We start from the raw sequence: 24,132 nt of genomic DNA on the forward strand, positions 1-24,132 counted from the left end.
AGAATGATACCACCACAATGTGATGCTAATGATGAATCTGCGTCGCGCCGCTGCCTCACTGCGTATTGTTGCTCAGAGTAAATAAAACAGAAAACAACACTACACACACGTTAGTGAATACGCGGCTCCACTCCGTTGCGCACACTGCACTGTGTGATAATTAGTGTGAGGTGAAGCAGAGTAGAAGGTGCTGCTTCAGACAAATTACCCCCCCGTCCCGCCTTGCATCACTTCACCGGGTTTTGTTTAGCAGTCGCTGCTCCCTAGAATAGCCTGCGTGAGCTCATTGGCTTTGTTTTCCGTGCTGTTTTCTCTTGGATGCAGTTGCCTCTGGCCTGCGGTTGACAGCTGGATTCCCTGGGATGACCCTAAACAACGTCAGGTCAACTACCTGCTGCAACCTCGAGCCACAATCCACAGCACACTCTTATAAACACACAGAGTGAGAGCCAAGGCGGTCACCTCAACCCCAGACCTTTCCATCGTTTTGTCTGTCACCGTCTGTGTCGTGAGGTCTGTCCCCGTAAAACCATTCGCATTCCATCTCCGTCCCTCCTACTGTGGAGGTTAAGCTTAACGTCTCCGGGGTCGGCCTCTTTCTAAGTGTTGTGGTCCAGATTGGTTTCAGTCTCTGCATCTTTATCATTCTCTGTCATTAGTTGCGGTGCAGACCGTGGCCACGGAGCGCAGGGGGTCCGTGGTTACCGTGGCGATAAACCGGCCCCAAGGTGCGTAATGCGGTGAACCAGGAGACAGCGAGGCGTCTGCGTGGAGAGCTGGAGGCCTTTTCACAGTGACCCGGGCTCAAACGTGGCGTTCCTCGTGGGAAAGGTGAGGCAATGGGAAGAGATGGAATGGATGGGGGGAAATTTGCTTTTCATTTCAGTGTTGTGCTCAGAGGCAGATACAGACGTATCAAACACAGTTTGAACCGGGTTTACAGCTTGTGGAGGAATTTTGTCTGTAGTTAGAGGCCAACCAGCCGTCTTCAGCATCAGTCATTTTCCTCTTTTTTTATATTTCATCTATAACACCTGTTATACAATGTATTGGGGATATCATGAAATCCTGAGAGCAGTACACCTGAAAGAAATCCTTGAGAAAATATGCTTAGAAATCTGAAATATGCTTATTAGCTGAGTGTACCCCAAAAACTGGAAATGGTGGGAAACTGCTATCCCAGCTCTGTGCAAAGGTACCAAAATCCACTTACCAGCACCTGTCAACCTCAATAATGATTACATCTTGTTTGTTTAATCTGTACAAAAACCAAAGTGTGAAAAGCCCTTGTGGTTTCATAGGGTATGGGTTATTATTATGGGACTATTTCTTGGCCAGGAGCAGTAGGTGTTCGCTGGTTGGACTCATTGTCTCTACAAGTTAGAACATTTTAGGCACTTTTTGAATGTGAGAATGTATTTTACAACTTTTTTAACTTCCTGGTTTAATAATTTAAGGAAACATTATACAAATATTTGCAAACCAGAAAGAAAGAGCAGGTTGTAAAATAGCTGTGATGCAGTTATGGAAAGCCATGAGATAGTCATTGAAACTTCTCCGCTCTTCCCTCCAGCCTCCCTTCCGACCTCAGTACTCGACCTGCCGTCTCTCCATCACATTATTCCAGACCCCTTTTGCTCCTTGGAGTCCTTCGATCTAGGCGAAACACCGAGGTGACCTGACTGGTGCACACGCAGAAAAAAACACACACACACTTGCACACCTGTGAGGTGACCTGCGCCGTGTCAGCCGCCCAAAAGCCAGAATCACGCCACGGCTCCTAATACCTCTCAAAATAATCATCGCACACGCTGAATGGACTCCTTCCCCCTCAGTGGAAATAATGTCTTCAACCTGGATCAACCTGTCCGCTGTAGAAAGTGCACCGCGGCCTCAAGAGAGACAAGTATATACTTTGTTTTGGTACTTCAGAGGTTGGAGCCTCTCCAGATGGCGGCTGCAGAGGGCCACTCGTCTCAGGCTGTGAACAGAGAACAGTGTGTGAGTAATTAGCTTGTGTTAAATGGGTTAGCCGTGAGCGGCCCAGTAGGTCGTCCCAGCAGAAGTGGCGCTTCTGTTATTCCCACTATGTCTGTAATGTGCTTTTAATCGTCCCACCACACATTCCTGTCAGCAGGTTGTCCTCTACTGCCGCTCCGCTGGAACAAGAAGACTGACCTTCGGAGGCGATTAGCAGGCCGTCTGTGTTCCGAGATGACGAGCAGGCAGGCTCTGTAGCTTCACTGTAGTGTTTCTGAAAACACAAGGAATCCATTTAGTTAAACTTAACACGATCACTCTCTCAGCTCTCGTTTTTCAGCGTCGACATGTTTTATTTTTTCTAACTTGTGAAATGAAGAGTAATTGCTTTCTGCAGGTTTTGAATATGCCGGCACATATTTGGAGTGTTTGGGATTCGGATTTCTGTGGATGTTTGTTGTCAGGTAGGATCTAGATGAAGCTGTGTCTCGATGAAGCTGTGTCTCGATGAAGCTGATCTGGATGAAGCTGTGAGCCTCACTAGACCCATGAAAACACATCGGACAGTGCTGAAATGAGGTCAAATTACAAATTCCCAAAAAAGGATTTGAGAAATACATTCAAATCTCTTTTAGATGAGACAACAGTTAATGTTCCCACTTTTTTTTACAAAAGATGTTGAACGGAGTTGAGATTAAGTAAAAGTACAAATCGCAGGTACCTGTACTTTACTTGAGTCTTTTCTTTTCATGGCACAAACTACTTCTGCTTCTGCTTTTGACTTCCTTATGATTATTACAAATTGTAAGTCAATAGATGCTTTGCAAATTATACTTTTTGTTTGCAAAATGTATAAAGAGCTTTTTCTACAAATTAAACTACTTGATAATAGTTTTTATCATTTTTTTAATTGCAAACTTTTAACAACTTAAAAAATGTGAGGATTTGCTGCTTTTCCTTTTATTCTCATCATTTTGATTTATTCTTAATATTTATATTAATACTTATATTAATCTTGTACCACTGTTTGGACAACACAAACATTGCGACGGCGTCACTTTGGGTGCTGAGAGCGTGTGACAGTATTTCTCATTATGAACATTTTCACAAACCAAACAACCAATTATGTCATGGAGAAAACAATCAGCAAATAAATCCATGATGAAAATAATTATTAGCTGCAGTCTGATAGTAAATCGTTAAAGAGCTCTAGCTCAACCAACTACAACATTAAAATCCTGCGTTTACATTAGAGCACGAGTGATTATAATTAATGATCTAATGACAGTGTAGCAGTCACAGGCAACATTTTTCTGCTTTGATTATATTTACATGCTGAACTCTGACCCCACAAGGCTTCAGCTCAGTGTCCCAGTCATTGCTGAGATAACTCTGTCTGTTCTAAATAACGCTTTAAGGTCCTCTGTGAACCAACGGACCCGCTCTTCATAGCTTCTGCTCTCTTTTTGTTTCTCTCCTACAAGGACAAAGGGCTTTAGGGAGCTCTGTCACATCGCTGCTCCCATAAACAGCGTGACGCACTGTTTCTCTATAATTGCCCTGCGTTGACCCACAGCTGTAATCAAAGCTCCCAGTTGATGGGTGTTGCTTGGCACACATTGGTTCGTTATAATCATTTTCATTACTGCTACATTACGGAGAGAGGAGGGTTTTATGAGTCTCTGCCTGAGCCTGTGACATAGTGTTTGTAGGCCTCTTGGGTAATGTTGTAATTACCGCATGAATCCAACGGAAGGGGCTGTGGTTGGAGTATGTTAGTCTTCCATTAATGAGGATATTGTGTGTGTGTGTGTGTGTGTGTGTGTGTGTGTGTGTGTGTGTGTGTGTGTGTGTGTGTGTGTGTGAGAGAGAGAGCGCGCACACATACGTGATTTGTGACTATGCATTGGATTTGGGCTCTTCCGGGAAGAGAAGCATTCGTGTGCCAGCGAGCCCAAAAGCAAAGCTGCTATCCAAATTGCAGCCCTCGGACTCCAGCTCCAACTTGTTTTTTTTTTGTTTTTTTTTCATCCTCATCATTTTCCCTTCCTCTCCCGACTTTCCAGCTGCCATACTTTGTAATTTTGTGGTCTCCTCCAGGAGGGAATTTCTGCGCTGGTTATGATCTGAGAGAGCCGGCCAATCACACGGCCTCCCTCAAATTGGAGCAAGATGTCACTAAGGGTCCCGGTCCGATGGCGAGCGCTGTTTGGGCTGCGTGTTCGCTAGTGAGGGTTATATCTACATTTCCTTATGATCTTAATTGAGGACTAAAGGTTTCCACAGAAATATAAAAACCAGGAGACGTGGTTGATTGTGAATATTTTCGAGGGTTTTGGTAGGTAGTGGTGAGGATTTGATTCAGGGAATGATGTTGAATCGGAGAAAATTCTCCGCGCTGTCGCTTCGAGCCGTCACATGACAAAGAAAAAAGAATTATGGTATAAATTATGTACTGTAAGCTACTGAAACTACAGCCTCCACAAAGTCTGTTTGGATTGCATGTGAAGTCTTCTGGATTGAGTGGACCTCCTGTGCAGAAAATTATAGCGCTGCGTTACAGACTACACAGGGCTGCATTTGTTCAGCGACAGCCAGAAGTTGGGATCATTTGTTGCTCTTTTGTTTGACAGTTTGACGTCTAGAATATTTTTAGTCGATAAAACCATGGAGATCAGAGCGGTTAAAAAAAAAAAGCCATGAAACGGATAGTGAACAAACACGTTCATCTAGAGATGCTTAAAAATGTACTGTAGAGTGGATATATTCTACAGGAAGCAGTCCAGGGCCTCAGTGGCGGTAACGAAGGAGGTGCAGAACTACGAGAGTTACTACAACTTCTTAATGTACATCTTTTACCCGTGTCACTAGTAGTTTTATTAGCTTTTAACAACGACTTGAAACACTTCTCTCTACTTGTATTTCTCGCAGTATCGACTCGACTACTCGCACTATAACTACCATCACGCCCTGCTACTAGTAAAAGCTCGGCTACTGCTGCTGCTACTCAAGCTACTTTCACTACTTCTTTTTGTGGTTCTTCTGATACGAGTGATACTAATGAGTGTGTTGTTAGTCTTTTCTCCCTCCTACTGTTGATAATGCTCTTATCCTGACTGGCTAGTAGGAATAGTTCTGCTATCTCTCTTCCCCCTTATTCTCTGTTTTTCTGCTCCCTCTCTTTGTGTATTTGCTCATCTAATTATATCTGTCCATGAAAGTATCCTCGTGTTTTTCCTTTGCATCCACGCATACATCATTTGTGCCCTATAGCCAGGAAGTCGACGCTGTTTCTATTTTTCAACGTTGTTGCTCCGTCCTCTGTTATCACCCCCAGCCTCCTCTTGTTTGTGCGCGAGGACGGAGTCGCAGTGCGATAACACCGGTGGCCGTGACCTTTTGGCATTGCGGCCAGAGTCTGCTGGGCAGTCTTGATAAGTAGGAGAGGAAGCAACCCTCTGCCAGGTTTCCACTGCGGGGCCAAACAGAGCTTACGTATTATTTATGTCACACAATTTCCTCATAAACAACTTTTTCCTTTTTTTGGCGTCTCGCAGCCTACTGGCATGCTTTGCCCGCTGACTCGGTTATAGTGTTTTGGATCTTCTGCTGTAAACACTTTAAGCTAATATGGATCCCGGCAAGTCGCGGCGGGCTTCACAGTATGTAAAAGTGTCTCGCGTTGGACCGTTGCAGCATCTCTCGTGTAGCTGTCATTGCCTTTGCCATGCTGCTAGAGGGTTTAAAATACAACTGTTGTACTATAATTTACCGGCTGTACTAGATTTAGAGTGTAAACATGCAGGGCTTATCGTCTCAGGCCTGTAATTTACAGGAGAGCATCCTGGCAGTGCCCTTGTCTTTCTGTCTGTCTGACTGTCCGTCCTCCCAGACTGTCTGGTGACAAGTCTTAACAGCTGATAGTAGCAGAAGTAACAAATCGAAAAAAAATGATCCTTTTGATAACAGCACTGAAACTCTGGAATAGTATCCGCACTGACTAACGTTCTATTTATTACAGTGTTTGGCAAAGTGTTTCAATGGCACATGTCCTCCACCTCTGTCATTTATTTGTGTCATTAGTGTATCTGTTGAAGAATGCCTCATCAGAAAGTTAGAATCCAAATTTCGGCAAGAGAAATAAGGGAGCGTGCCTCTAATAACGCGTTGAAGTTCAAGTATGAAAACACTAGGTTTGAAGATAGAAGTGCAGATCAGGGCAGTCAGACATGGGAGAAGACCAGGGTTGTCATTATCTCCGCCAGGAGAATCGTGCGATCGCTTCTGTGTGTGCGTCCGTTCGTGTATGTGTGTGTGTGTGCGTGTGTGTGTGTGTGTGTGTGTGTGTGTGTGTGTGTGTGTGTGTGTGTGTGTGTGTGTGTGTGCGTGTGCACCCTAATCTTGCATTCTACTGCAGCAAACCGAAGGATATATTTGGGTGCCCACTTATGGGCTGCATGCTAGAGGACCTTTGGTGGTTGGCGGTGACTCACACTTTCTTCAAAACGCTTTCTCCTATTGCCTGTTTTATGCTAACATTGGCTCGCCTCCCTCCCCACGCTTAACAGGCTCCGGCCGTTAGGGGCCGCTGTAGTGATACACACAGCTGAGTGCATCACCGCTTCTCAGCCGCTTCTCAGCCGCTTCTCAGCCGCTTCTCAGCCGCTTCTCAGCAGCTTCTCTGCGGCCAGAGACGCAGTTATTAACCTCACGTTCACACACGTGGGTAATTGTAAAAAACAGACTTCTAGATGCGGGGTTTAGCCAATTTTGGGTTGTATTCATTCAATCACACAAAACAGCAGTGGTCGTTCCAGAGGCACCTGGCGGAGATCTGCACTCTACTGAGTGCTTCTTTCTAGCTGTAGCAAAGGACTATCAGTGCGTCTCTGGACACAAACTGAGAAACTTCTTTCAACTGATTTCAAGTCTGAGAAATGAATCTAACGCCTCAAACCTCTGCCATCAGCTCACAACTATGTTCGGGAGGCAGAAATGAGCTTCACTGCGGTTTTGACACATTAAGTTGCACATTTCCTCCCTGTAATTAGTTCCCTGCTTCTTGATTGCCACACGTCTTCAGGCTTGTTTGTCAACACATTTGCGTCGTTTCCCCCAGTTTAGTTGAAACCACTGTGGTTTGTCAGATGTGCATTCAGCGGAGTGATTATTGCTTTGACTGCTGGTTATTTAGCATTTTTATGCCCAAACTGTGCGTAGTTGTATGCTGCGCAAACAAGCATCTTCACCTTCCCACGCCTGTAGGTAGTGTAGTTTAAATCCTGGTGTGGTTGAGCACATTAACAAGATTTAATAGGGCTGCATTTCTCATCAGACGTTAAATTTAGAAAAAACAAACAACAGACTTTACAGTGGAAAAAGAGTGCATTTTCCCAATATTAAACAATTGAAGACCGAACTTCCCTCCCCATTTACATCAAAAGTAGCGCTGCTCTGTGGGACGGGCAGTTTATTTAAAGATCCTGTGTTTCTTACAGATTATTTCCTTTTAATGGTTGAATTCTGTAACCGTTTTGGGGTCGGGCACAGATGGCAGCAGCCGGAGGGAATCCCTGGTGGCTTTGGAGTAAGAAAGAAAAAAAAAAACAACCCTCAGAGGCTCGCTGCGCTGCTCTGATGTGGGCCAATGGCAACCATAAGGATCTGACAGCTTTCTGGCACGTGATTGGCTGCCGAACCTGCGGCTTCCTGTCTGGGGCCCCTCCGCCTCGCCGAGGAGGAAATGAGAAGGAGGAGATGGTTGCGTCACAGGAGTCTGGTATTAGTGTCTACTGCTCGTTTGGATTTTGAGAGACCTGAATGAAAAACCACCGTGCTTACCTAATTCCCTGATGTTATTTTGGTTCCTTAACCCAGAGGAACATCACAAAGTAACAAAAAAAAAGAAGTTGGCACCGGAAAAGGAAACTTAAAATAGTGCAGTAATACTTCATTCAAGGATTTTTCTTTAAAATGGTGAGGCTAAATCAGGCAAGCATGGAAGTTGGCCAGGATCGTCGTATAGTACTCCTCTGATTTCCCTGTTTGAAGTGGAAACCGCAGAATGGAGACCCCTTAAACACACACACACACACACACACACACACACACACCAATAGGTCACGGCAGTGTCTCCTGCCTTTCTGGTCTTCAAAGTTTTAAGCCCCGTCTCTACCGGGACGAGGTACCGACGTAGAGAGCCAAATAAGAAGAAGCCACATGTTGAATGGAAGTCAAACCTCCGTCCAAAGCTGACATACCAGCGGCCAAATCAAACACCCGCTCAGTCAGTTTGAAACTGAGTGACATCGTCCAGTGATTACGTCATTGCGCTTCAAAAACTGGCAGCCTTTTCCATAAAGATTGACTGGACAGAGCGGTCATTTACAGGGGTCAACATTTTCAGTGGATAGATTGATTGGCAAGATATGGCCGTCATTTTGAACAGTTACAGAACGCTTCGTATTAATCTGAAGAGTATCATGTCGAGAATAATTTGAAACATTGTACTAGCGCTGGGTAACATAACGATAGCGTGTTGATATGAGACTAAATATCGTCTTAGATTTTGTATATCGTAGTATTGCAAAAGCGTCGCCTTTTCCTGGTTTTAAAGGCTGCATTACAGTAAAGAGATTCCATTTTCTGAATTTAACAGACAATTTAAGCTGTTGTATTATTTGCCTTTACCCACTGGGTGATTTTATCCACATTGCTGATGATTATTTATCCAACATCTCACTGTGTAAATATGTTGTGAAAGCACCAACCCTACAATATTGTTGCAATATCGATATAGATATATACATTGGGTTTCCTGATAGGATCTGATCATGTTTCAACTTCCATGTGCTTTTTTTTGCTTTCTGACGAGGTGCTGCATGTTCTGTTTTCATGGTTTAAGGCCCTTGGTGATCTCATATAATGGTGCTCTGCACGCTGAAGAATACACAGCCCTGGCGTTAACTCCGTGGGCTAAAACACATGAAATCAAGTTAACTGTGTGTGTGTGTGTGTGTGTGTGTGTGTGTGTGTGTGTGTGTGTGTGTGTGTGTCATCTGTGACCCAGCCCAATGCAGCTATTTGCCTTCATTCCTAGCGAGTATTCAAAGTGAGCCGCCGATTGAAGGTCTGCTCTTTTCTCTCTGTCCATTTTAGTCTGGAGTTGTCCGGAAATCTTTAATCCACATCAAACTTAATCGCATTACCCTCATGGGAGGCCATTGTAGTGGGTTTCACTTTGATGTGGTGAGGGTACCAGCAGCACCAGCAGCAAACCAGAACACCCCAGTGTGTCGTGTTTCACACCCTGTTCTCAGGCTTTTAGCGGCTGTAGATGTTGGATGCGATGTCCCGCGGAGTGTGATCTCCTCCCATCGGACTTGGTTCCGATATTGTGTGGAAGAATCTGACTTTTCTGTTTTGGGCTTCTCAAGTCCACAGGGAGGTCAGAGGTCAACGGCAGAGCAGCAGTCTTTAAGCAGGTAGGGGTTCAGCAGGGTGAATGATGGCTGCCATTGGGGCTCTCTTAAATAACCGCTGTCTGATTTGATTTTACATGTTGAATAATGCTTGCAATTTTGAGACAAATCTACTTAAGTACATCAAAGTACCAACATATGTACAGATGCAATCAGGCCTGATATGCAGCTTCTGTTGTTTATTTTTAAGTTTTTGTTCCCAGCTTTAGCAAAGATAAAGGAAACACTGCTGACATTATGCTTTGTAGTTTACTGTCCTTTCAGTACAAGTTATAGTGGCTAAGAGCTAAATTTGACTGAAAGAATCTCTTTAGAAAATGTTTAAATATTATTGAAAAATGTAATAAAAACAGAAACCGTTTGTGATGACTTAAATAAATATATATATATATATATAATATATCAAATAGATAAAATACAAGGTTCCTTCTCCTTCACGTCACTCAGATAAGCTGTGATGGCCCTGTGATGCAGGAAGAGAACCCCCTCTCATATTTAGTTATTAAACAATAGGCTCTGCTGACTCATGCTCAGCCTTGTTAATAACAAGCCACAGTCTTGACACTGGGCTTATCTGCTTTGAACAAGACGGCAGAGGGCTCCTTTCCAAATGTGAAGCTCATTACTGAAGAACAACAATGACAAATCCAGGCTTTTGTTCTGCGGACGCTAACTGATTATCTTGTATCAGGATCACTGCCAAGCGTTTTCCTCATGGTGAAACTTGGAATAGGGGATCAGAAGCCTCCGCTCTCCGCCTCAGCCATCGTCTTTCAAGCCAAACATGCCTTTTGAGTTAAAACTACTTCAATGAGTCCCTTCCAATCTCTCGGCTCCCATTCATGTGGCACAAAGCGCAGGTCTGTGTGGATTCCTGCAAACGGAACACATCAGAGACGAGACTATCAGACGGGGAGAGGAGGGTGAGGGCTGGAGGTGCTGGAGACGAGTGCTGTGGATAAGAAGGGAGATCCTTCCGGTTGCTGATAGCGATGGTGCCAACAGCAGCACCATAGACAGACAGACTGGAGGTCAACCTGGCTCTTTATCTATCCCACTTATAGAGTCAGGCTCTGTCTTCCTCTCACTGTTCTCTGGCCAGCCTCCTGTCTCTTTCTCATTTATTTTCACTTCCTCTTTCTGTCTTTTGCTGTAATCAAGGGTGATAGTGCTGCCCACGACATGGAGAAGCTCTCCGCACTGATCAACCGTCTGTTGCTGACGACTACAGCAATGATAAACGGTTAGCTAAAATAGTAATGGAAAAATGGATGAAATAGATGGCTAAAGGTAATGACAAAATTTGTCGAAATAGTAAGCTAAAATAATCAATCAATGTTATGAATGGATAGCTAAAAGTAATGGAAACAAGTTCAAACATATATTTTAAAATGGTTAAAATAAGTCAAAGTAATTGATACATTTTTTAATATAAAAATAAAAGTAATACATTGTGAAAAATGTTTAGTCCTGCAAAAATGGTTGAATAATCTAAAGGTCATGGATGAGTGGTGTAAATAGAATTTGTTAAAATTGCAAAAAGGAATGCAAAAATGGTTGAAATAGCTAAAAGTCATTGATAAATGAGCTGGGTTCATCTGGACAGGCTGTGGGTGCACACCAGACAATAAAGGTTGGGAACCACTGAACTAAGGATAATGTGTGTGTGTGTGTGTGTGTGTGTGTGTGTGTGTGTGTGTGTGTGTTGCACAGACATACTTGTACAGGAATTCTCCTGTGCGTGTAAGTGTGTGTAGTCACATGTGGTGCAAGACAAAGCTCCACGGAGCAAAACCGGCTGAAAACACTCTCCGAATGTTGCCTCAGTAAATATTGAAAAGACCTTAAACCTCTCACACACCCAGACACACACCTGCGCAACAAGGGTCTGTGCTATTCTTCCACTTGAATTGCAGCAAAAGGAACTCGGCTGTCATTTTATGTTGCATTTCATCGGCGCTGGGTGCTCAGCCGTACACTCTGTGATTTACGTTTCACTAGGATACACTCCTGTAACGGGGGATGAAAAATTGAGTGAAATTTAGTGTTTTGCAGACAGCGTAACATCCCCCCCCCCCCCCCCCCCCTCACCTAATCACAGTCTCCTGTCTGTCAGAGCCATACGTGCTGACTGTGTGAACCCAAACCAGGCCCCTGGATTGGTCACGTGTATTAACGCTGGTATTCCATGTATTCCCTTTTAATTCGTTTGAACGGCATGGAGAAAGAGAGCGGCTTGCACAGTATCAATAGAATCACAGTATTTCCACGACTCCCTGCAGAATGGAAGAAGGGGGAGAAAAACCCTGAAAGCTAGCATGATGATTTGGGGTTATGAAAACATGTCCGACACATGTGCTCTCAATAAGGGGCGGTCAAATAGAATCAGCGACTTGGAGGAATTAGGGAGTCGGGATTGTGGCGTGGAACTTGGGGAGCGCTGAACGGTAGAGAGTTTGCCAGTTCCAGCTGGTGCTCTTTAGAAATTAGGACAGATGCCAGAAGCTTACTGTACCCTTGCAGTGTACTCTCTCTGCTCTTGTTTCTCCCTCCTATCCCTCTCTCTCTCTGCGGTACACCCAGTAATAATGTAAATGTGTCCAGAGAGACTGAGATCAAGGAGGAGCTTTGAGTTTTCACGTTCTGACTGAAAGAAAGCAGAGTTACAGTCGAGGAGTAAACTTGTTTCAAAACGTCGCTCCCCCGACAGCTGTAACCTAGATTAATGCCAGCAATATATTATGTATTATAAGTTTCTTTGGCTGTTTTCACACAGTTTTAAGAGACCTGAACCCAATACACCGGTACAGCGGCCTGCGTTTCCTTTCACTTTTCACAGTTCAGTAATCCAAGTGTTTGTCTGAAGGTAATTCAGGCATTCTGGATATATTTTACACTGACACGGGAATTTCCCAAATGTTCTAGAGCAACAGTGCAGCATAGGGCTGCAACTAATAATTCTTTTCGTTATCAATCAGTCTGTCAATTTTCTTTTTGATTTATCGGTCAGACAGTATATTGCAAAATTAAGAAAACAGTGGTTAGAGCCCAACATGACACCTTTTTAAATGCTTGTTTTGTCCAAAGCCAAAAGATATCCAATTTATAAAATTGTAAAACAGAAAAATGCAGTCAATGCTCCCATTCCAGAAGAACAACAGAATAGGTACCTTTTTTTCTGGTTAAAAGACAAATACTGATCGAATAATAGATAGACCACCTGACCAGTGGAAGAGGACTTTTACTATACGAGTATAAATGCACTGGTCTCTTTGTGCCAACATTTCGGACTGATACAACATGTACCAAAGACCTATATTAATACTGAACTCTCATCCAATCTTCTGTCAGGAGTTCCCCTGATTGATGGAGGCACTCATTGGTCAGTCAGGAGCCCTCAACCTGGTTCTGACTGGATGACCAATTGGAGCACAGGATGCTTTTTCCTATGCCGACTGGCTAACAGGGTGCTTCCTGATGGCCAAGGTATTGGAGTTATGGTAGATTCTGTGGTAGTCAGTGCTGCATCATGGATAGCGCTGGGTATCACATCTCAATACAGTACCTACCAAACCTTGTCCATCGCATTGCGTTTTGAATGCTTGGTCAGATTCGTTGTTTTTTTTGTACTTAATCTTATATTTCCTAATCTAAATGTATTGATTATTACACCATTTTAAAATCAGTCTTAAACTTCACTGCCATTGCTTTTGTGGATTTGTCCCGTGGTAGTGAAATATAGCCAGAGTTTTAATATTGAAGGTGTGTTTACAGTGTGTTGTAGTTAGTATTATAGGACATTTGATGGGAAATGGTAGAGATGTGAAGACCAGATATGGGGGAGGCTGGAAGTCCTCCGTCTGCGTGGGAGTAGTAGAAATTGTTATTCACCGTGAAGACCAGTCATGTTGACACCACCGAGAAACAGGCCGTGACTCATTTTCATCCAGGAAAGGAGCTGTCTTGTAGGTAAGATCAGACAGAAGTGAATCTGTTTTCTTAATTTGGCGCTGAAGCCACAACTCACCATCAGCACTCCTCTCATCAGCAGTCTGAGCATAAAGTTATGCATGCATTTCAATACGGCATTTCCTGTTTAACATTAACATGTGAGCGCTCCCGTATCCTGAAAGATCCCCAAAAAAGCCTCTCCATGTGCGAATCTCTGATCCCCCCCCCCCCCCCCCCTTTCTCTTTAGACGTTAGAACAAGATTAGCTTAATTCTTTTAGGAAGTTCCTCTTCCCACAGTCAAACCTCGGCCTAATTGGCCTCTCTGAGGGATGATCACTTAGCGCGGGTTTAACATCAGAGGAGAGCGAAGAAGTAGCAGCTCACCGACACATACGCACAGGGCATCAAAGTGTGGCATCATGAGGCGTAGCTCTTTCCACAGAGCTCATCTGGATACTACCCAGCGCTTTCATGTGGGAGAGGGAGCGGAGTGGCATGGAAGCAGCAGGGAAGGGCTGGCGATCTTGGTTTTTGTAATGAGAAAGAGGGTTATTAACAGATTAACCTGTACGCATTTCTAATGTTATGAGTGGCTGCATTTCTTATGTGTATGCATAATGTTCTGTACAGCGTTACAGGCAAACCCTGCAGTTAGCAGAGCAGCTCCTTCCCTCAGCAGTGTGCAGCCGCTACGACGCTCCCTCCTTCACACAGGTACATGTTACACGCGTCAGCTTCATATAACACAGTACGCACAATATAATATCAAAATACAGGAAGATTATTTCACTGACGTATATACTGTCAGAAATTCTTCAGTGTTGAGGTTTAATAAGATCAGTAAAGCATGTCCTGCATGTGAGATAATTTGTAATCTACGTTATACTGTCACATTGTGTTGGTCACCCAAACTGTTTTTCCCAGTTTCATTTTTTTTTTTTTTTTTTTTTAAAAGATGTACATACTAAAAAGGTCTTCCACACTAGAAAGTCTTGTGTGCGTTCACTTTTTTTTAAAGTGAATATTTCTTACTTTTTCTCATATTTAAAATAATTACCATCAAACTTTCTGACGTTTTTGAACTTTTTTATATTCAAAAACAGCCTTAATGTTGGAGGTCTCCTTGTTCTCATTTCCTAGGCAACCATATCAGCTTGTTATCCATGCATCACTCCTAAACCTCAGATATAGTGACTAACAGCACAATAATTAAGTGAGAATGTTCCCTTCATTCACCCTGTTGTATTTCTAGGTTCAAATATTTAGGTTTCTATGAGTTGCTATTGTGAGCAATGAGCATATCGTTTTTGGAGAAATACCAGAAAAATAAAGATGCAAAGGAAAATTTAGTGCAAGGAATATTTTAAAGCCACAATTATTGTCCGCAAGCTCCACATTTCACATAGCAGCATGTGCACAGCTGTTTTAAAATGAGGGCTGCTTGGACCCTGATGGTTGGGAGGGAATGGAAGCTCCACATTGAGCAGACTGAGATGTCAACTTTCATTTTCTTGATGCAAAACACACACACACACACACACACACACACACACACACACACACACACACACACACACACACACACACACACACACACACACAGCTATCAGTCTTCACCAAAACTGGGTTTAACCCAAGCTGATTAAACCAAACTTATTTTTGTTATTTGTGAATTATAAATATACATGTTGTTTAAAGAAATGGTCTTGCACCTTTTAGTTTTCTGTTTCAAAGCAAATGATCAAGGAGAATCACGAGATATCTCTTTTTATGCTGGGCGATGCAGAACTATAAGGCTGTGAACACAAAACAAATCCGTCACAAAAGATTAAAAAGGAAAGCATCAAAAGCACGAAACCTGCAGCAGCTCGCCATTGTTGCTTTGAAAAACACTTGATTACTGGGATGAGACGCATGTTCGTGTGCGTGCGACCCAGTAACCATAGCAATATGCCGTAATTATTGCAGAGGACTCAGCGCTTCTTGTCAGATCCGTGCCAGGTGTAAGCATTCCTATGGTCTTGGAGCACGCTTCCCCTTCATTTTTGCGTGTCGGACAGACGTGTGCGCATCGCACTTGAGCACACAACACGCGTCCAAGAGTCTCCTCTGTGAGCGAGTTTGTGTGAACTCTTTCCTGAACTTTTATAATGCTCTTTAATAATAATGTATCACACGAGGACTGGAAAAGAACAAAAACAAGATGTATGGAGATATTTGTGTGTGTGTGTGTGTGTGTGTGTGTGTGAAAGAGATAGATACAGGCAGACAAAGACCTCATTAGGTCTAGGAGGTGTCCTGTCTAGACAGTGTGATGACAGGACACAGAACCTCTGTTTAATGTTTCCTCCTCCTCCCTCTACTTCCAATTCACCCGGCATACACACACACACACACACACACACACACACACACACACACACACACACACGCACACACACACACATCACCTGCTCTTGCCTCCGGGGATGCACACACACACACTTCCACACACACACGCACGCACGCAGTTGCTTAATGTCAAGTAAAATGTTTAGGACATATTGAAGTATTAAGCGCCTTTTTCAATCATTTTCAGCCCAATGTGTGCAGCTCGTTTATCACAGGAATGTTATGCTAGCACTGGAGAGCACCAAGGAGGAGGAAGAAGAAGCTGTTGGATGCTTTTGTGGTGACTTGTGTTTGTTTAATGTGCCCAAAGTTAATGGCCCATCAAGTGTTTCAAACATGGTTTCCATGCTGTTTGTCACCGTGAGCTGACTCATATGAGGTGGTAAAAATCCCCTACTTCCTTTACCCGCAAAATGACTATTTCCCCGACTCTGTATTCAGTGCCAGAGCCGAGAGGTATCTTGAGGAAACTCACCATTCATTGTATCATTGCCAATGAAAGAAGTCTTTTTTTTGTTTTTGTTCTCAAACTCAGCTCAACCACTAAATCTGTCTTGTAAATCAGGACTAAGCTCTCATTTTAGTAAATGGGAATTTTGAGTCCAAGAAAAACTAAAGAATCTGATAAATGACGTCCTTCAGAGCACTGGTTCTCCCGGTAGGACGTCTTCAGCCCTGGTTCTGTTTTTTTTTTTTAGTTTGATCTCTCGGTTGCATCTGTTATACTGTACACACACGCACACACACACACACACACACACACACACACACACACAAGCACACGCACGATGCTGTCTCTAACAAGATCCAAGTCTTTGCACATAATTTTCTTTCTGTAGGCTACTGACAGGATTTCTGTAGCAGGAAAAACATTTAAAAAAAATGAAATATCTCTTCTTGTATGGTATACATTACAAAATGGTTGCAAGTAATACTAATGAAGTCTACATTAGTGAATGGGCACAAACACAAGCAATGTTTGATAACACTTTGTAGAAGGAGTTATGTTGAGTAGTAATATGAGATTTGGTTTATTAGCTGTATGAGAGCAAACTGTTGTATTTACTCTAAAAGCTATAAATGTGTGTGTGTGTGTGTGTGTGTGTGTGTGTGTGTGTGTGTGTGTGTGTGTCTTTGTTGGTGGTACGTGTAGCTTTGATGCTGGTTCTCACTCTTCACATGCAGATAAGATACTGGCTCTGGCAGCAGCAGCAGCAGTAGCAGAGACACCGAGAGATATGGACACCTTTGGACCTTATCACCAGGACCATCGCAGTCTGAAGGGGCCAGGAAGACATAACACAGGTTAGGGTGAAAGGAATGATGGGAGGAAGAGGAAGGAGAGAGGGGAAATAAGGATTTCAATGTATTCCTTTTCATCTCAATTAGAGATGCATGGCTCATGTTCAGCTGTTCTCTGCTGGCACTATAGATAGTATTGTAATTTTTAAATATCTTTACACCTGTAGTATAGCTGTATACTATTTGTTGCAATTTGTTCACCTTCAACAAAGGCGGTGACTTGAAGAGGCAGCCCCATCCTGCAGCTGGTTTCGATTTTAAAATGCTAAGGTGTAAGATTAATTAAAAAACCATGACCGTTTATTTGTGCAGCGTTTGAAGGGGATCAGGTCGCTTCTCCTCTGCAGGTTGCTGTGCGTCATTACTTGCTGTTTCCAACTCCATCGTCAGGGGTCGTGCCTCAACTGGGCAACATTTACTCTTGCTTCTGCGGGGTCGGAAAACACCTTGACTTCTGGATGTGTGAAGATGCAATCCACGCTTCATTATAGCAGATTTTACACCTTCGTTGAAGTGAGGACTTTTTTCAAAAGGAGGAAAATGTCGCAACTACGCGAGCATAAACAAAAGTGTCACATTTTGGGAACATAATCTGTTGCAGAAAACTATGAAACGCAACAGGAACATTATGAGCAATACCAATGCAAAGTAGACCAACTTGGCTTTTTTTTATTAGAATAGACGGGTTGTTATTCTGCAGCGAACACAATATGGAAATATGATGTTGGAGTTGTCCTTGTAGCAATGAAGAGCTCCACCTCTGGCTAAGTGCGCACGGAGTGGGCGGTTTCGGAACACACACACATACGTACACGCGCGCGCATATTATGGACTGCAACCTGCTGATTCCTGTTAGACTCTCGTACTCAGCTCATAGGAGTAAGTGAGCGTCGCCCGAGACCACTTCCACTATTAAAGGGCGGCTTTTGTCAGCGCGCAACGCTGGAACATCTTATTTTTTTGGAGAGCAAAACACATCCGCTTAAGTAAAATGGCTTCGGTCAGTGGACTTATTCTATTATTGGTGAACGTCGTATCAAACGGTGTGTTTTGACTGACTTACCGGAGCGCTCACAATAAACTTTCTCATGGTGCACTCTACCCTGAAGCAGCACAGCGCGCTACGGGAATCAGAAATGAAAGCAGGACCGACACTATTTTGCACATTTCTCTTTAGGAAGTATTTCAAATGGCTTGATTCGCGAGTCTTTTCTCGCTTTTGATCCGCGGCTGTGACAGATAACTGCGCGCTCCGACGGACTTTTTAGGTTACCATTACGCCTATTTTACATTTGGATAGGCGACTTAAAAAGCTCCAAGACAGACACACTTGGGACTCCGGAGAGCACAGCGGGGCAACACCATGAACAGCTGCTGGCTTGCCTTGGTCGGATTGTGGTGGAGCGCCTATTACTGCATGTTCCTGGTCGCGGGGAGTAATTATTCACTGGATGGAAACAACGAAGTGCACCCGGGTTTCATCCACCGGCGGCTGCGGACGCACGAGAAGAGGGAAATGCAGAAGGAGATCCTGTCCATCCTCGGGCTGCCGCACAGACCGAGACCGCATCTGTCACACGGGAAATACAACTCCGCTCCACTTTTCATGTTGGACTTATACAACACCATATCTAGCGAGGAGAAAAGCCAAGTCGAAGGCATCCTGGACCGGTATGAGTCCATGCGGACGACCCAAAGTCCGCCTCTTGCCACATATCAAGAAACTGCCTTTCTAAACGACGCAGATATGGTGATGAGCTTCGTTAACTTGGGTAAGTTAACTGAAATTATTTTAATTTATCGTTGATTTTTTTTGTGTGTGTGTGTGCGTAATTGTGCTCCTGCGAGATGTTTTATTTTGTTCTCAATTGTTATAACGATAAATCAAACGGAACATCTCTTTGAACTATGGTGAACAGGTGTTTGGCATAAGTGAGGTTGAAGTGGACGGTCGCTTGGAAAAATCTCAAACAACAAAATGTTGTAAATATATGGGGATATACTTTTTGAAATGACGGGATCGTGCTTATCTTAAAATAATTTCTTTTTTTTCCCCTTTTTCACACTGGACTTTGAAGACACCTGGAGTTGAGCCACATTTGAATTTAAACACAGGGCGCTAGCACAACAGACGCACCAGGACGCACGTTCAGTAATGTCCCATAGCTCGTTGTGTGAACCGCACAGAGGCCACACAGCCCACTCCCGCATCTCATGCGGGTTAGCAAACTGATGGGATTTGTATTGTTTCGGGGTAATTTATTGTTACGCGTCTCTCCGGGTAGATTCTCTCCGCGGCTCATTTATTGGACCAAAATTCTGTGGTCAGTCCGGCTGCGCAATCTACTCCATGATTTATGTCTTGGCGGGGGCAAATAGACCTTGTATCCTCAGCAAGCCATCAACCATCACCGCTGGTATTTGTGTATAAAGGGCTATTCCCGCTGTTGACCTCCAACGCGGAGAGTTGCGGTTTCTGTGCGTAAATCGCGTCGCGTTGTTTGTGTTACTCCAGAAGATTTGTCTTTAATTAACTCCAGTGACGATAAAAAGGGACACTTTAATCATAACGAGCTTGGAACATAAAAGCCCAAAGGCCTTCCTTCCATTAGCAGCTCCAGTGTTTACTGGGAGACTCTAAACAAAGCGCCTGAAGATAAACAGAGGCGCTGGTGGACAAGGAGGCTTAAATCCAGATTGATTGTCATTCTTCTTGGGAACCCGGGGGCATTGTCATGATGCGGCCATGAGAGCAGTGAGAAAGTATCTCTGCTGAAGAATGACGGCTCATGTTTTTCCTGACTTTTACTGAAACAGGAAGTCCTTGAAATGCTTTATACCTCACCTTTATAAACCATTTAATAGTGACTCAGTACTGCACATGAAGAAGGAGATAAATAACTTTGGAGGTAGAAAAAAAAAACAAATGTTTCTCTACTTATTGGTCCCCTGAGTATTGGTGTTGCAACATGCAGTGATGAAAACCAGATATTCAGGAGGCCGTCTCTTTGGTCTCGAATATCGAAGCCACTCTGTTGGCTTCTGTGTGGGAGTGTGACGGTGGGGCGGCGTGGTGTTTGTGTGTCTGTGGTTCTGGTGTTCCTGTGCTGTGTTAGTTTGGGTTTATACTGTGTTGTTGCACATCTGGCTCTTGACTTTGATTAATCGCGTCCTGTGCATCTTTTGACGATTCCCTCAGATTTCTGCGGTGACCGGGGGATTAGGTTGCCATCTCTTCCAGCCGTACACAGAGTCCTGACCGCCCTGGAGGAGGGACGGCTTCCTCCCCGAATGTGATTGTAATTAATGTTGGACAGGCCAAGGCTTCCATCTGCTTTGCAAATAAGGCCTTGCACGACTACCGTGTGTCATCGCCATCCGATTAGTTTTTAATGCATCTCCAGCTCGATTGGAGAGATTTTAGAAAGCTGTAGTAGAAAGAGGCCCGAAACACTCCTGGGTGGTCCTTCTTGTTTCTAAACCAGCCTAAAAATCTGGATGTCATGTGTGGCCAAAGTGAAACTACAAATTAGAATCAAGATAAATGAAAAGAAGAAACGTGAAAGACAAACAATCTGTCCGGAGCGATGAAAAATATGGCGCAAGGATTAAGGCCGAGCCTCGAGCGGATTTATCCACTGAGAGGCACCTTCACCGCGTAATCTGTGTTTGTGAAACCAAATCAAAGCAAAGAAGAATGTAGCGGCTCCGTTTACACTGCTGATCTGATTTAAAACTGGAGTCACCTTCCTTACATCGGCAAATCCTCCCTGGGTGTAGATGTAAGAATCTCAGACTTTAAACTGACCCATGGCAAATAAAACGCTGACAGTGATTTAAGCTCCGGCGTGAACTGATGTCTTTCACAGCCAGCTGCGGCAGTAGCGCAGATAGAGAGCTCATTTTCTGACGGGATTCTCTTGGGCTTCGGATAGATTTAAGAGCCCCTGCGTTACATCCAGTCTCAAGTGCTCTCTGCGAACCATATGCCTCCCCCACCCCACCCTCTGCATGATTTATGTAGACCTCTTGTTCAGTCATCCATTCTCCTTAGCTTTCATCACTTGTTCAGAATGACCCATTGAGAAAAAAAGAAGAGCTGAGCAAGTGGTGGAAAACTTCAAATTGTGGGTCGAGAAGCATATTTTCCAGCTCCCTTTTCATCTTCATTCCTAGAAAAAGCACTTGCATCACTGTTTGCCTTGCGGACGTTCCTTCTTTCCACTGAGGTCCAGTGAAGTGACACTCTGTGCTGAATGACTCACGCTGTGTGACGCGCTGCAGCTCCTGACATGTCCCAATGCACGGCAGGGTCCTTGGGTAGTGGCAGCGGCCACTGGTAAAGGTTCCCTGTGGACTTTCAGAGCTCTAGTAGCGCGATGGAGCTGTTTTCCTACCAACGAGTCCCCGTTTTGTTTACCTCCGTGCCATATGCAATACACATTCCTGTCAGTGGCTTCTTACAGGTCCACTGATCTACAGGCGATGGATGTGCTTGTAATGCACCGACAAAGGCAGCCAAGAAGACGGCAAGCTATAAACATGGATGTACACAGGATGCAGTTCCAGATACAGCAATACTTGAAAATCAGCTTTGCAAATGTTTTATGAAGAAGAAAATGCACACAGGGCGATTTGGTGATTAACACTGAATGTAAACACAACCTTTGTTTGTCTACAAGAAAACTCCACAGGACACCAAGGTCTCTCTCGTGGCACACACTGAATTTAAACATGAAGTGATGTCACCATTTCATTTATAAGAGGAAACAGATCATCTTTAAAGAGACACATACATGTCATCTAGTATTTGTAGGAAGTCTGTGCAGTATTCTGTATACAAAATGCGTCTTTTTCATATTAATCTTGTAGAAGAACTCCAGTTGAGACATATTTAGTGGAAAAAGGATGACCTACCCTTCTCGCATGCTGGTCTCTGTTCACAGACCTTCTATAAATCCATCACAAGGTAATATATTGTGGAGTGAACGGGGAGACACTGACCAATATTGTTAAAGAGCATCTCAGCGGAAAACAAATACAAGAGGTCAACGCTCACTCAATTAATGAGACACGTTGCTGAGCAAATATCTGCAGCCACCGTGAGGGCTATAATAGCCTGCAGGGGAAAATGAGCTATTCCTATCGGGTTTAGTTTTTGTGGTTGAGCTGTTACCTCGCGGTTGTGGTGAGTCAAGGATGCACAGAAATGGCTTCGGTTTCACGGGTCGCAGAACAGGAACTCCAAATGTTGTCCCTGTGTCATCTGAATTTAACTGTGATGAGTTTGCCTTGCCATTGCTCCTCTGTGCCAACCAGACAGACAGGTGCGGAGGCCTCTCCGAGCTCGGCTTGGCCCGGAGCGCGGTCAGAGCTCCCGTTGCATGTTTGCCCTCCATTCATGGTTTTGAAGTCGTTCTTGTTCTACTTTTTCAACAGTTTTAATTACCCTTCCGTTGTTAACAGGCTAGCTTGACTCCGCCGACTCCTGTTTGCTGTTCAAAGGCCCTATTTACACTTGTCATTTCAAGTGTCTTATTGTTGGATCAAATCCAGATGAGTTTTAACAAACGCATAAATGTGTCTCCGTTGACCAGATCACAGATCTGATTGCATTCGTCTCGATTTTCTCCGGCTAAATGCTAAAATCATGGTCTGCTACTCGAATCCAGAAGATGGTTTTAATGCATCTGAAGCTGTTTGGTACCGACTTTGAGCAAGACCCAATGTTTACTCCTCCAATCAGCCTCACAGGCCTTTGTCTTGCCCACACAGATCATTCAGGGGTTGGACAGATCAGGGATCAGAAACACTTTGTATGTGACAAAGTGATTGGCGGCTAATTTTAGGGTCACTGTAGTTGTTATCATCACAGGGGACAGACACTATCCCCACAGACTGACAATCAGATTTTAATCCGCCTCGAATACTGTTTTGATATCGGACAGCTATCGGACGCATTCATTACTGCAGCCCATTTTAAGGCTGTTCCAGTGTCTGCAGAGTTAAATCATACCTGCCTCCAGTAGCTCAAATATTGTGCGATCTTTTTAATGCTTTCGTGCATTCGTCTGTCATCACGACTGCTCTCCTTTTCTTCTTCTTCTCCTCTCTGTCTCTGCACACCCCATTGCATGGCTATAGCTGAGCTGTCACTTTGCCTCTTACCTAAGTCAACAGCCAAGCTTTCTACTAGCCTACCTCCCGCACTTTAGAGGCGAAACAAGCCAGAAAGCTTTAAGAAGTGGGTTTTCGGAAGATTAGCCGGGTCCAGACAGCCATGGGCTTATTCTGAAATGAAATGCCCTTATTAAGCGGCTGTTTTCCTTGTCTTATGATGCCTGGCTGCATTTCTCAGCGCCTTAGCCCAGGTAAGCCACTTCCTCTGCAGCGAAACGTGTCCCAAAGCCCCAGCATGATCAAATAATTAGTTGGCTTCGATCAAAGAGCCAGTTGTTTGATGCAGAGGGGAGCTTTGGAACATTTTTACTAAACCGCCTCGAAACACTTCCTGCAAAGCCTCAGAAACCAGAACAGAACAGAACAGAGGACCACCCGTCACTTCACCTCAACTTCCAGCATACCGTAAACAATATTAGCCAGAAGTTAAGTGAGGAATTCAAGATATGCTGCAGAGGACTAAAGGATCTCTTCTGAGACATAAACTTGGCAGTCAAAACACCTTCCTGCAATGGTGAGAAAAGTTACATTAACAAACTACAAACCTCCGTGTTTGTTTTCATCTGTTTACAGTATCGGATATTTCACTGCCGCTACAAGTTTCGCTTGAACTTGCAGTGATGTTCGAGAACAGCCCAAGATATACAAATAATTCTGCTCATTGAGTTACAGTGTTTTAAAGTGCTTCCTTTTTCCTCATGTTTGGATTGTATTGGTTGTCAAGCTCTTTGGCAAAACACACAGCCGTCTCGAGACAGAAATAGGGTTGATGGGGGGAAAACGGTCTCTGGTTAACCCGATTATGTGTTTTCCAGTCCGGCTCTACGTCTGTCGTAAAAGACGAG

At 44.0% G+C, this 24,132-nt stretch overlaps 1 protein-coding gene and 1 long non-coding RNA gene across 2 annotated transcripts in view; both read left to right on the plus strand.

The window, feature by feature from the left end:
- Positions 1-356: 356 nt before the first annotated feature.
- On the plus strand, positions 357-1,985 carry LOC137871612 (uncharacterized). The gene is made up of 3 exons (XR_011102823.1): positions 357-513; positions 660-831; positions 1,574-1,985. It is a non-coding gene; the product is annotated as an uncharacterized lncRNA (long non-coding RNA).
- Positions 1,986-17,987: 16,002 nt separating this feature from the next.
- bmp6 (bone morphogenetic protein 6) overlaps positions 17,988-24,132 on the plus strand; it is a 47,832-nt gene continuing 41,687 nt past the window's right edge. Inside the window, exon 1 of the mRNA XM_068709698.1 lies at positions 17,988-18,879. Within this exon, the coding sequence (XP_068565799.1) occupies positions 18,471-18,879 (409 nt within the window). The 5' untranslated portion in view covers positions 17,988-18,470. The remainder of the gene's footprint in view (positions 18,880-24,132) is intronic.

This window comes from Cebidichthys violaceus, unplaced genomic scaffold (genome assembly GCF_023349555.1).
Source record: "Cebidichthys violaceus isolate CVI_PGR_0920_01 unplaced genomic scaffold, fCebVio1.0.p SCAF_15, whole genome shotgun sequence".
Lineage (NCBI taxonomy): Eukaryota > Metazoa > Chordata > Actinopteri > Perciformes > Stichaeidae > Cebidichthys > Cebidichthys violaceus.